The sequence below is a fragment of the Thunnus albacares genome, chromosome 9, assembly GCF_914725855.1.
Source record: "Thunnus albacares chromosome 9, fThuAlb1.1, whole genome shotgun sequence".
Lineage (NCBI taxonomy): Eukaryota > Metazoa > Chordata > Actinopteri > Scombriformes > Scombridae > Thunnus > Thunnus albacares.
The window spans coordinates 14,447,525-14,462,418 of NC_058114.1; the positions used below are offsets into that span (position 1 = coordinate 14,447,525).

The window sequence follows — 14,894 nt, forward strand, 5'->3', positions numbered from 1 at the left end:
CTACGTTGACCACGTGGATGGCCCTCATGCCCCTGATCTCTTATTGGAGGCTTAAGAAGTTTTGTGTTGTCTCCTCCGAAATATTTCCTTTGCTGTCCTTCAGTGACTCTGACTCTTCCTTTCCACTCCTGGAAAATATCTCTCTACCCACCTTTCACCTCGTCCTGCCTCCACCCTGCTTCATACCTCCATATTGGCATTTGTATGCCTGCCAGACTATTGTAAGTCTTCTATCTTTATCACTCTGTCTTTCTCTCTTTTAGAAAAAGTTCCCTCTAGAGGAAATTCACTCAGATGAGAGTTTATGGCCTCTGAATCCTTTGATCCTTAGAACCTGTAATGCAGTAATCATGTGCGATTGGAGGATGAAGAAGGGGGACACAAGCTGAGTGGTAGCAAGGAAGATAAAGGAGAAAGAGGGAGAGAGAAAAGAGATGCTACTGATGGAGCGGGATAAGTGGAAGGAGCTGGCCTCTAGGTATGGGTGGCTGGCTCCTGAACTTTCGCCATCAATTTCATATAATTCCTGCTCAAGTGAAGTAACCCCAGCCACCTTAGACATCTAGCCACAGGCAATATAAGACACTAGGGTAGAGTAAAAAGGAGGGGGAAAAAAAGGAAGAGATGAAGAGGAAGGGAGATGGAGAGCGAGAAGGAGAAGTGGGGGTAAGGTCTGGCTGATTGGTTTATTACTGGCTAGAAAGTTTAGATAAATGGATCCTTTGTCGCAGGAACGATTCGGCAAGGAGACTAAATTGAAAGATCAGTGTCTCTGAGACACTTTTACAACGATAAGCACTCACTGGTTTTATTGTTCTGGTGATTCAACATGTGGCAGGTGATACCCTCATGTTTCCTTCCAGCATATTGGGTAATCATCTGTTCCTTAATGAGAATCCAGCAATGGCAATACAGATTTTTTTCTTTCTTTTTCTTTCTGTGTGTCGAACCACCAATACTATAAATGTCACTTATATATGCTGTATGGTGGCTACAAAATATGATATATAATGTATAATATAATTACATATCTGTTATCATACAATAATAGCAAATCATTCATAGTAATTTCATGATTTAGACCAATTGTAATGTGATGAAAAGTTGTTTTTTTTAAATCAAATATTAGTTTCATATTACATTGTGTTTGTTGTGTTTTGATAAAACAAGCATGGATAACATGATGATGACATGATTATCATTATTTGTTTTTTTTAATAGGTCCATTAAAACAAATGTGGCTTGAACTTTACCATAGTAAATTCTATTGGTGGGTGTAGTTTCTAATCAACCTGATAAGTCAACAAAACAAAAAAAATAATAAAAAAAATACTGCTATTAATAATTATATTTGCTTTTAGGTGCCGCAACTCCTTTACAACATAAACAAAAGTGTGTAATGCAATAATAACTTCAATTATATCAATATAATGAAATACTTTTCATAATAATTTTCCCAAAATCAAATCAACCATCCAGACTACACCTGGATAGCACTTTTGCTCCACACCTAATCAGGGAAGGAGAGTTGGGAGAAAGAGGTGATTCCTGATGGGAAAAGCAGTGGAGAAATGGTGTGAGTGGTGACCTTTGGAGTGGCCCAACTCATGCATAAAGAATAGCAAGGGGATATGGCCTGAACCACCAGCTTCGTGCATATACATGAGCCACCAGCCCAGGTGACTAAAGTCGTACAACACAGAGGTCGTGCTGTGAGCCCTGCGGGCAGAATTGATAGGACTTAAATCCTGTTATGCCGTCAGGGGTAAAAGTTTGATAGAAAGCTTTACGACAAGTATTTCTTACAATTAGTATTTATTCCATGACGGGCAGATACATCTCAGCTAAGACAGAGCAGAGTACAGAAAAGACTCATATGCTCCTAAAGGTGTCATATGTCTCAAACAATGTATATAGCTACAGCTCTTTAAGAGCAAGATTTTGTTGCATGAATATTGTTGGAGCATTGTAATTTGAAGTGAAATGTAAGGTGTACTTATTAGAGGGACAAATGGAGAATGAGAGTGTGAAAGAAAGAGCAGCCAGAGAGAGGCCAGTTGGAAGATGTTATCCAGGACTTCTTCATGATTACAAAGCTTGTGTTCTGGAGTGCAGCCCAGATCCTACTGGATCTATCAGCAGCTGTTCATATTTAAAGAACACTGTGGTCTTTAGCCCTTAAAGGGCAACACCTCATCCAACATGTGTTGCTCTAGCCTCTGTCCTCCCCTTCTGCCCACAAACCCGTACATCCACATTTTCTGTCGCATCCTTTGATTGAAATACATGCTCAAACTCATTTCTCTGAAGCATCACAACTCTGTGGGAATGTTTATTGTTTTTCCTGTTCATTTTTGTTGCTTTCACTTTCAGACAAGAAAGTTTGACCACTTACCAATTTCTCTATCGAATGCTTTCATGCTTTACAGCAGGAAATGATGGTGAAATTACAGCTGAGGTCTTCTGTTGTCAAATTTTCCTCCTAACATTTCTGCTTGTTTCTCAGCTTATCAATATTCTACCCACAACCTTTTGGTCTTGTCATCTTTTTAAGTTACTTATTTATCCAACACTCCAACCGTTCTCGCCCTGGTGAAGATCCACATCCTCTGTGACCCCTTTTGCCATGTCTGTTTGCCACCTCCACATCTCACAGTAATACAGCAATTAACAGGCAGTCATTTGACTGGCTCTCTGCTTTATTCCAGCCATCACATATTCATGTTGTTCTATTCACTCAAGGTGCCTCCAAACCTGTCATTAGTGGCTTAATTGCACTAAGCTAATGGCCCACCAAGACAATGACCTCCCATCCCAGCCCCACCCACCCACCTTCCCCAATTCCTTTTGCAATTACTTTCCATTTTGATAACATGGCTCCTAGCTTCCCTCACTCATGTCTCTTCTTCCGAGGATGCTCCTCCTCGTCAATAGCTCCTCACAGCATGGATGCAAGAGGGTAGATGCAGGGAAGAGACGTGAGGGCGGAGAAATTTAATTCACTAAACGGGACATGATCACTCCAGCATAATTTTGAGGAGATGGCATTTACTCATGCTGCACATCTCAACTGTCAAACCTGTAAAGTAATTAAGTGACAGTAACAGTTTAAAAGGAAAGTACTACTGATTATGGACCTACTGTGGAGTCTGACCATCACAGAATGTGACTGATAGAAATAAGACAAATGGACAATTAAAGTATGTTCATTACTGACAGATCAGAACGGAAGTGAAGGAGCGATAAAAACATTTATAAATGTTCTAAATAAAATCTATAGCCTAATTAATTGGTGAAAGACTACAGTAGGTCTGAGGTGTTTTTCAGCCTCATGCTGATATTAAAGGGATAATAATAACATGGCTTAAGAAGAAAACATAAAGTGTTTTGCTGATTCATTCAATGATTTAGATTCTACATAAATGTAATATTCAAATTTTATGAATGAATATTAATAACTATAGAGCTGCCGTTGGTTTTAAAGACATTCTGACTGAAACAGTGTTGCAAAAAAACTTCTACATACAGTGGCTTTTCTTTATACATCCAAGCCCCTCTAGGAGCCTCTTCTCTCTTCACACCTTGTCTCATCTGAGACACATTTAAGCAATTGGAACATCCTTTATAAGGGTTGACCTCGATCAATTTCAGTCTTTGTTTTTAATTTCTGGTATTTGTTTGGTCAGATTAGTTGCTTAGGCAGGAATGGCACAGTGTAGCAGCTCAGCCCGCTCATTCCCTTGTTGATTTGGCCCCTGGTTGCTTGGCCTGCTTAGAAAGGCCTTTGCTCCGCAAGTCGGGAGTCCAGACGCTCCCACACACATAAGCCCTGTTAACACATTGAACCTATAACACAGCAAATATCTGTGAAAAGCAGTGGTTTTTGGAATTTAAGTCTCCTGGAGGAGTATTCTCAGTTATCACACTGGCTGTTCAAACTATGAATTTTAAACTTATGTTGCAGTTGAATGACTGTTTATGACTCAAACTTGATTGCCAAATTTATTGGGCATGCTGCGCTCTCATCAATGTCATCATTGATTAAGTATGACATAAAATTATGCTGCCTAGTTACAGCGACTGACAGTATCCAAAACAACAAAACTTTTTTGTCACGTACTGCACAGTCTTTAAAGATTTGCTTATGCAACTAGACACTGGTCAGTTCACAGTAGATTCATTAAAGGAAAGTCTGTCTCCACTCTCTTCATCAATCCGCAGCAGTCATGCTGCAGCAGACTCCCCGGCTGCAGCGCCTCTCTCTCAGCATTGTTGTCGATCTTTTGTCGGCAAATGAGCGGGGAGGTCTGAGTACCGGCAACATGAAGTTAAACATTGTTCATTTGCATATACTACCCACATTGTAATGATACAGTGCTGGTTGAAAATCGGCAAAGTTTTCCTTCCATATTTGTATATATTGTACCATAAGCATGTGTGCATGTAAACATTTCTCAATGCTTATTTATGTTACTAGTTCTGTTGTAGACAAATTTTCAGAGCAATTTTCATGAAATGTTGAATTGTTAGGACAATAAAGTGCATGCATGAAAGGGACCATTCATACTCATAGCATGTACCAATATACCTACGCTGAAGGTCGTACTTTAGGTGAGTAAACCATAGCTGTTCTTTGCAACTGAAAGAGATTGTATACATTACATCCTTTACAACTCTCTAACAATTAAACAACAGATGAAGTCCACATTTTGAAAAGCTGTATAGTAGCATTGCCACCCACACTGTATGGTAAACTGACGTCAGCTTTCAAGGTGCCCACTGTGCTCCCACACAGTCCCACCCTCCCAAACACATGCATACACACTTTTACAGAAACACACACGCATACTCAAAACCACCCACCACTAAACCTGACCTGACTGGTTGACGTTTCTCTACGGTGAGGCACTTCCTTTAATGGCCCCAGCCTCATCTCCTGTCTCCCCTGGAGTTCGCCTGTCTTACCCCAGACGCCTCAGGAGCCTGACAAGACAGAGAGACAGAGTGAGAGAGAGGGGGAGAGAGAGAGAGAGAGAGAGAGAGGAAGAGAGAGCTCAATATACTTCCACAGGCTGAGACGGATAAACAGAATTTTTTTCCCTTTTATGTTTTTTTTTTCACTCCACCTCTTCTCCTCGCAGGCAGGGGATTGTTGGAGCTGTCCTAGACAATTACTCCTCTCTCTTGTCTGTGCTGTGTCTATCATGGTGGCTCACCACATCAGGGGAAACAGCTTCTATTGTACATTTTTCTTTCGAAGACTGGACCCTGGCTTCCAGCGTTTAAAGTCACACTGTAGGTAGAGCAAAGATGACATGTCAGCCTATGTGGTTGAACCTTATTATGGAGAGACTTGTCAGAAAGCCTTTCAATCAGCTGAGAAACATGTGCTTAGGTAAAGCAATAAGAATCACTGTGACAGAAGAATGATGAAAATCCGTCTCGCGTTTTTCTACGTTAGATGAATGACAGCATGTGCTTTAACTTTCAGTGCGGCTTTGTTTCATTCATGAGTTGTAATGAAAGTCATGTATTCAAATAATGCAAATCTTCCCGCTCTTCTTAACACAATGTAACTTGATTCAATCAAAATTTGGCTCTGATCAAAATAGCACAAAAAGGACACATCACTACTCACATTAGGTATTATTCTGAAGCCTTTCCATGTGATCACTATCTTTCTAATCTACTTTGATAAGTAAGCAGACATTTGAAAGCCTTGTGTTCTCAAAATAGTTCCCTTCTGTGCCCATAATGGACTGGAAATCATGCCCTGTGCTAAATACTATTACCCTGCTTAGGCTTAGGGTAAAAAAAATGTTTCCTGCTGATTGCTATCTGTACATTGGTTTCTCTTTACTTGTTTTTTTTCCTGGAATTTGCCATCAATTCTTCACTTCCTTGATTCTTTTGGCTTTCACATTTGACAAAACTGTGGCCGTAGCTGCTACCTGTGGTGGTTGCTGCCATTTGTTCTCCAAAATATCCCCCCTCTTGGCTGCTATCGTTCTCTTTCTTTGGCAAACAAGCTGTCTACTTGCTGTTTAGCTCAGTGGTGATGATGGCTTTATGAACATGGCCTAATATGGGCTGTGTTCAGAATTGGAGGTGGCGTGGAAAGTGTTTGCAAGCCGCCAACGGTCGGAACTGTCAGAACAGTCCGTTTGTGTGACAGACAAGAGTTCTTGCCACTCTCACACATTTCCATTTTAGCATTTTACCAATTGAGCCACTTACAATGTGTAGATAAACAGCATGACTCAAGGACTACTTAACCTAACACCCAGCTGCTGTGGCCATCAATCCTGTGACCTCCGCCTTACAGGACGTTCATGTTAACTATATATACAGCACACATACAGTACATACAAAAGTAAAAACACACGTACAGGACATACAAAAATAACCTACATTTTTATTATTCTTTCTCAGCCCAAGATAGCTAAAAGGTTAAACAACACTTACCTTAAATTCAAAAGTAAACTGCATGCCTCTGTAAATTTATATAAAACACCAAGAAAAGAAAAGCAAATAAATGGTCTACCCTGTGGAGTCTTCATATGGCCAGAAATCTGACCCAACAAACTAATTTTGCAGAGCAATAAAGAATGCAGCAAAGTTCTTTCTCTCTTGCTTTCTCTGCCTTTCAATGTCCCTCACTTTTCCCTTTTTTTTTTTCTCTCTCTCTCATCTGGTCTTTTAGACTGTTTCTCTCGGGTTGTATTTTGGAAATTTGGATGTAAATGTTGCCCTTGGTGACTAGATGTGCTAGATGTGGAGAATACCAATGGGACATCAAACGTCTTTCCGGGAACAGAGCAGTGGGGTAGAGGTTGAGTGCTGGCTGTATAATAACCATTATTCAGCTGAGATGGCTATCCGGAGAGGGCTATCGGTGCTGGGGCCAGAGACACTGTGATTAGATTTCCCCTGTGTTGCTATTCTTCTCTGTCCCTGGAATCTCTCTGTGTCACTGTTCCCCTATATTCCTTTGTATATCTCTCAAGCAATTCAACATGGATCCCATTGGTCATACAATTCAGAGAATGTCATGGAAAGATGCATAGAAGATAGGGAAATAACAAAAATTTCTTCAGCTTCCATTTGATTTGGTTGTATACCATCATCACAAATTACCAACCGTCAAACACAGACAAGAAAGCTGCCAAGGGAAACAGGCGGGGGAACTGTTTGGTTGGAATAAAGTACACACATTCTTTTCAATAGCTGGTGGCGTTTATCTGCTTCACTTCACAGCATAACCAAGCTCACAAGAAAAAAAACAGATATACCTCTTTCTCAACAAAAAGCACTCTGAGTCAGGAGGAAATGTTTACTTTATTTTTAGCACTCAAGCCTACAGTCACTGGAATGAGAACCATTTAGAATCACATATTTGTTCCACATTGGCGTAGACTCAGTCATAACAGGGCACTTAACCAACTTCTAATAGACACATTTTGTTCTGACGTGAGAAGAAATTACGGGAAAAGTGATTCCAAAGTGAGTCAACATATCAAACATTTTATTGATTATTAAATACATGTGTAGACCATTCATGCCCACTTACATTTCAAAAAATAGACTTCCCAAAATACCCCAAGTGTACCCCAGCTGTACTTCACACAGTCCCTCTCAAATCAGGCACTCTTGTCTTGTCTCTGGTCTGTTTGATGTGAACATTTTTTGCCGTGCTGTAGATGCAGAGCAAATGAAACTCGATTGTCCGGAGTGCGAGCTGCTGGGTCTGCCCATTAGTTAAACATCTATTTATTCAGATCACATTTAAGTGCATGAAAGAGAGCGTGCCATCGGTATTCTTCATCATCTTCAACTATGTTTATCATTCTCTCTCCCTCTCTCTCTTTCTCTCTTTCTGTATCTATCTATAGCTGCTAATCTTAACCTCCCTTTCTCTCTCTCTCTCTCTTGCTCCTCCTCCTCCCCCCCTCCTCTCTCTCTCGCTCTCTCTCTCTCTGTCTCTCTCCTGGCAGTCCCTCTGTGGTATTAATGCACAGATCTGCTTAAAGCCTGTGTCTCTATGCTGTAGCGCTGGGTAATCAGTTAACCTGATTATGCTGCTGATGAAATTAAATCATTTCAGTAAGTGAAAATAATAATATGAGTAATAGGTGCGGGGGACGGCAGAGCACCCCACGGCATTTGCTTCAGTCCCAGCCAGTCGGGTTTTTACCTCTCTCTCTTTCTCTCTACCTCGCCTATCTCTTTCCACTCTGTGAGATAATTTGTGGCTCAGAGCAAGCAGCACTGAAGGCACTGTGTCAGAAATGTTGACACCAGATAAAAATGGATAGCATGTGAAATATGATAATATAAAGATACTTATTCAGTATAACATTCTGACTAGTGCTCACACTGCCACAGTTAGTGGTTCAGTTCCTTGTGTAGTGTACTTGGCAGAGCAGAACACTTAACACACTATGGTTAAGTGTCATATGTAATACTATATAGCTAATTGGGTAAATGTTACCAGCATTATGAAAGTGACTGGTACTAATCTTTGTGTAGGTCAGAGGGTAGAGAGAGGCACTGGAACTGTCAGATGCAAGGGTTAAGTGCTCATTGAGTATAGCATAGGTTGGACGTACTATTCATAGTGCGGTAAAGTACATTTGATAACACAGTATCATATTGTATGTGCAACAGATGGTGAATACTATGTAATTACGTTGCTATATAGTGGGTATAGCTTAGTAGTAGGAGTTCCAAGGTTATACTTTTCCCCAGGACTACTCATTCATCAGTATACTGTATGTTTTTGCAACTCTGGAAACAGTGAAAATGCCCACCAAATGGTATATAATCACAAACCCCTTTTGTATAAAGCTGTAAGACTTTGGTACAGTTATGTCTCTACCAGACTTATATTAGTTAAAAAGAGATGTGAATCACTGAAAATGGGATTAGTCAGGAGAGTTAAATGAGTCTAAAGGACGGACCTTTTAAGAGGGCCACACTTAGCATGATAGAAAGCACAATGCGACAGCAGGCATGAGTCGGCAGATTAACAGCCGGGCAGTGGCTAAGCTAACCAGAGGCTGATTAAAGGCTTTGCACCTGTCACTTGTGTAATGATATTAAATGGTGAAGCGAAATTAAAGACAATTATGGATAATGATGGCACTCAAGCCAACACAAAAAAAGCCAAAGAGAATGACAAAAATAAGGTCAACTGCAGCCCGTAGGAGGCTTAGCATTGGAGTCATCAAGCCAGCTGTTGAATGGATTGGACATTAAATGTACTGCTTGTCATCACAGTAACCCTCAAAAACGTCACTGTTCTACCTATTACATGACTTGAAAGCCTTTTCAAATAAATATATGAGCAAATTGTGATCTTTGAAGCCTGTTCAGATCCTGTTGAATAGTTTGAAAAGTATATACATATTATGTCAAATAATATACATTTGTCATTGTTGATGACATTTTTTTTTAACAGATTAATGTTTTTTTTATTTTTTTCATTGGATTAACTGCAGAATGGTCTCAGTGGTGTCTTTGCAAGGCATTTGTCATTGCTGCTTAAGTACTATACATCACAACAGCAGAGACGGCCAAGCTGAGCTGCCCAGATGCCAGACATCAGCATATGCCAACAAATAGACAAGCATGGACCGATTTTCAGATCAATGGGATGCATCAAAAAGCCTTTTGTAGCACTTAAGAAAATAAGGTGGACCAACAAACAAGGCAGGTTGCATGCTGGGAAGATTAAGGTTCTCTTTAAGCGCCGGTTGAAACCAATGTACATGTGTAGTAGTTTTGTTGTTTTTTACCTAATGGGCGAGGGTTGTTTTGATATTCTTCAAATCAGGAAGATGATAATCAGATAAGGTTAAATTATATAGTTTTGTTGTTTTTTCTTTGTTCCCATTTTAGTGGTAGCATTTGCACAGTAATAAAGAAAATTGAATGTGAATGAATGTGTGTGTGTGCGATGTGCAACAAAAAAAAATCTAAAGTGAAATTGTATTTAGAAAATCCTTGGCACAATTCAGTGTGTAAATGTAGTATGTGGTCTCATAGCTCTGTAGTATGATTATTATTGGCCTAAGTGACAAAGGCTGCTCTCGGCAATATAAACAGTGACGTTGTCATTGACAAATAGTGTACTCAAATTGATTCTATTTAGCCTGTGAAGATCTGTCATCACAGAGAAGAGCCAGTACACATCATAGAAATGCAATTGCTATGCTATTATCGGGGACTGGCCATTTGGGAATTCTAGGATACTATCAACCCATGTCATTGGTTGCCTTCTCCCCTTCACAGTCAGGCTGGCTAACCCTGAAGTAACACTCCCTCGATGAGTGATCTATTTATTTTTGCATGGCCGCCTTTATTGACAGAGCCTGTAAGCTTCAGGGGGAAAGATGCTATCAGACTCCATTCCTGGGGATGTAAGTAACCAGCATACATGCCATTTATTCAGGAAAGGCTGCCGGTACTGTATCAGGTCAGAGCAGCTGTAACGATAGCATAATCTCCCCATAAATCTGCCATCCCTGCTCCTTGTTTACTGCTGTTTTGGTTGGTTTGTTTGTTCACCCAGCTTTTTCTGCCCTCCCTTGCTCCTTCAGGCAGATTCCTTCTGTCACTTGCCTAATTTCATCAGTCTCAAATCCACTTACTCAGTGTATGTTTTCAGCTTCATTACTGTAGTCTGTGCAGGCCTCTGTTTTTACACCGTGAAGGCAGAGTTAATGTGATGGGAAGCACAGATAGGCCTCAGCAACATCAAATATATCAGATGTAACATCCAGAGAGCAGGCCAGACCTACCCTTACCAGATATCCTTCTCCAACAGGCAGCGCTAGCTAGAGGGGTAAGAGAGTGCAGCACCTTTTATGGCATGTTTTACATAGATCATTGATGACACACAGAAGAAGGAGTTTGTGAGAACATATTGCTCTGTCTTGTCCTGAAGTTTCTTAAGTGAAGTGTAGACTTGCCATTGCTTTCCCAAGCTTCAGGGGAACTTGGTAAAAAAAAGATTATACAGGGGTGATCATTAATAATCAATGGAGAGGATACAGCATGGAGCCTAAAACAGTGTAAATGCCTGTTCTTCCTTGAACCTAGCACTGAAATATTCATCGTGGTCTGCTGATGTCAGCCTTAGTTATAGGTAACCTGTCTGGACTCAGTTTTGAGACCCTCTAGTTTTTCCAAGATTCAATATTTCTGAATGTGAATACATATGAACTCACCGCCCCTCCTGTCCACACAGATCCAGTGCATAATCTCAATGCATAAAACAACACACAGTTTTGTGGTCTTGTCTTTATCCATCTTGGTGACTAAAGAATAAAAAAACGTTTAGGGCAAATGCATTAAGTAATCTACATTAAATGTTCTATATATGAGAATTGTGAACCAATTTACATGTATTTATCGTTTTTTATTGCCAATGAGTGATCGGGTTGAAACGGAATTTTAAAAATGAGATCTTCCCCGACTTTCTCGGTTGTCTGTAACAGCCTGTGGAGTGATTTCTATATGAAGGACTCAGGAAGGACTGACTGATTTGGAATGAGAGATGCTTTGCTGAAACACAGAGCAAAACACAGCATTAGTGATCTTTTATATAATTATGAGAAGTGTAAGCAAGGAAAAAGACATCACCTGCAATACTCTTGTGCTGCTGCTCGCTCACAAGCAACAGGATGTTGACTGCAGCTCACTTAAAGGCAGCAAGTGTCACTAATGAGAAGGAAGTTCTGATTTTTACAATCAATAATATGCATCATCCTGAAATTCTCCCTGTCTTGTAGCCATCCTTTTAAATTGAATTGCTTAACTGGCATGACTTTAAATGAGACAACATCAGCCAACAATGAAGATTTTTAAATAATTATCACTTTAATCCATCTGGATCTCATACAGTTTTATTTGTATTCATCAGAAAATGTAATATAGAATAGTTCTCCCTTTCTGTCCATTAAAGGCAGACAGAACAACAGTGCTTTTAGAGTTTCTAAAATTGACTCAACTTACTGTCCTAATTTTCCTCAGTGTAGTGCTCCCTGGGTGTTGACGACACCACCATGATTTCTGCAGAGTGGACATGAGGTCATTGGCTCTCCAGATGAACAGTGACCTCTGCCATGCCACTGGCCAGCATCTTAGTCAGTCAATCATCTCTGAGTTGCAATGTGGCCTTGGGCTTCTGATGCATATTACTGCGCTGGGTACTTCCCCCTCGGCTCCCATCATCTAAGAATGAGTCACTGCTCTGGCTCCAGTCAGGGTAGAGGCCAGGCGTTTTGACCCATGGGACTAATTGCCCCAAAAGAGCAGGGAGTCTGCATAAGGAGAACAATGACCATAGAGTGCACTACACTGTCACCTCTTAACAGTGAAATGATTGCTCAATCATGCATGATTATTAGCTGCAAGGGTAACACAGTCTTTGTAAAAAAATAATACAAGTGCTGGCTAGTGTGATGGTTCTTGAATGAACAGCAGTAATAACTGCCAAAGAGGTTTAAATCTCACCCTTAACAACTCTTGCACAATTAATACTAGAATGAAACCTAAGCCACATATCTGCATTTCACATGTGTGCCGAACCGTGGGGGGGCGATATCTACGGATCACGAATCAACTATGTTCCGTTACACCTCTATCAAGACTGATATATTGGGGGTCACAGTGTGTCCTAACCAAGTGGTGCTTTTGCTTAGCTCTGTGAAACCTCAAATTTACTTGAGTGTCATTTATCTCACTGAATGTGGGGAGACTGGATGGAAAAATCACCAAGATTACCAGGCATTTTCTTTTGGTATTACTTTTCACTCTATTGGCTCCCCCTCCAATCTTCTATTAGCATTTAAAGCCATGTATTTACCACTTGTTATACTGAAAATACACTCTAGGGGCCAGTGTCTTCTGTAAGGACAGTTAAACAAGACACATGGTTCTTAACGGACAAGTTAGTTGACAGTGGGAATGCAGTCTGTGAGCACCCTGTTAAAGGATGGTTTATCTAACTCTTAGAATGCCGGCTCATTTTCTGAGAAAGAGAGGGTGAAGGAAAGCATGATGCTTAGGCTATTTGTCTACTCATATTCCCAATGTGCATTTGTCTCAGTGGTCAAGGGTAAATTGGATTACAACATTTTCTGAGATAAAGCAAAATGTGTAATGTTTATATGCATCATTAGACTTAGTGGACAACCTGCTAAATTTTACATCTTTGTGGGGACTTGGGAATGAGATTGTAAGATTTTCAAGGTTTGTAATAGCAAAGTCACTATTCTAGTCTATTAACCTGTATTAATCCTTGGAAAATTATTATTATTAGGTACACATAATATTATATTGCACACAGTTACCTTCTGACATAAATTTGGTATTTGCCATGAACACTGTATGTAAGTTCTCTATTATGTTTTCCATTGGCCAGTATTTAAATTAATAATAAATTTGACATTTCATAGGTATATTCAATGGTATGTTATTGCTACGGTTGCATTTTATTTCTGTAGCACTTTTATTCAAGACAGAAGTTACACAGAACACAGTTAGCAGTTGTTCAGAAATGTCACACCCAGCCGAATCCTACATGTGGCAGCAAAATAATGTACATAGATCCTCTTCCTAACGAGTGTGTGAAAAAGACAAGATATTGTGAGATTTTAAATGGATTCGTCTGATGTACTTGTAAATTTTGTTTTTTCTTTTTAAATCTCTGATGCTAAGCAGGCCCTGAAATACATAAATGTATTCTGTTTTAGTTTGGTTAAATTACTAATGTGTTATCACTAAATGTTACTGAGTACCAAAATTGGAAAAAAATATGCTTAAACATGAAAAGTAACAACTTCAAATATCACTTACCTTCTCTTTTCCTCTTCTTTCCACAGAGGACCTACTCCCACCAGGCTTCCCTAACATTGACATGGGGCCTCAACTCAAAGTTGTGGAGCGCACTCGAACAGCTACAATGCTCTGTGCCGCCAGTGGCAACCCTGACCCAGAAATCACCTGGTATAAAGACTTCCTGCCCATTGACCCCAGTGCGAGTAATGGGCGAATCAAACAGCTACGCTCAGGTAAGGAAAGCTTATGCATATTGCTGCCATTTTTCCTTTTGTTAACTTAACCACATGAGAATAGTTAACATGGTTGTCTTTTGTGTTTTTCAACTAATGTGGCAGCAGCGCTTTCTTTGTTCCCAAATGGTTGTGAGAAGTTTGATTGAGAACACTGGGAGGTTTTCATCAGATTCATATCTCCAGCTTGGGAACACATCTTATGATGTGTTCATTACCAAAAAAAATTGTATAGTAATGGACATATCACTCACTTAAAGAACTTATCACTTTCAGGTGGAGACTTGAGAGACATATGATAGTATTGAGGTTAAGGGTTAAAGCCATAGTGCTATGACCACGTTGTTATAACCACAGATCATCATGCACGAGATGGGTTGAAAATGACAAGTAACGTTTGAGAGTGTAACATCAGTAAATGAGGTCAAATTATTCACAACATCCCAGAAGTGTGTCATAGTAGACAATGAGGGCAAGGTCCACATTCTACTGATAAAACTCAGTGGTAGATATGTTGTCTTGTTCCCATTGATTAAACCCCACTGAGAGGCCCATAAAGCAAAGTCTAATTATATAGCTAATTAAGTGCAGACCCTGGAGTGGCCCCGGGCAATAAGGGGTAGATATTTTAGGTCGATGATTTGTCACCATTCGAAAAATTCAATAACTCCTATTTGATTTGTTGCTGCAAACGTAAATCAGGGTAGACGCCACTAAATAAAGAGTCTATTTCCATTGAGTTCCTGCCCCAGTTGTGGCCCTCATGAGCTGTACACTCAAAAGAATCAATTTGTCATCTCATTATTTATGCCTTGC

At 40.0% G+C, this 14,894-nt stretch overlaps 1 protein-coding gene across 9 annotated transcripts in view; it reads left to right on the forward strand.

The window, feature by feature from the left end:
* Window positions 1-14,894, forward strand: part of ptprsa (protein tyrosine phosphatase receptor type Sa) — a 256,970-nt gene that overhangs the window by 139,761 nt on the left and 102,315 nt on the right. For all 9 annotated transcript variants that reach the window (XM_044362157.1, XM_044362156.1, XM_044362162.1 and 6 more), the window contains one exon: window positions 13,890-14,078. In XM_044362157.1, coding sequence (XP_044218092.1) covers window positions 13,890-14,078 — 189 coding nt within the window. The remainder of the gene's footprint in view (window positions 1-13,889; window positions 14,079-14,894) is intronic.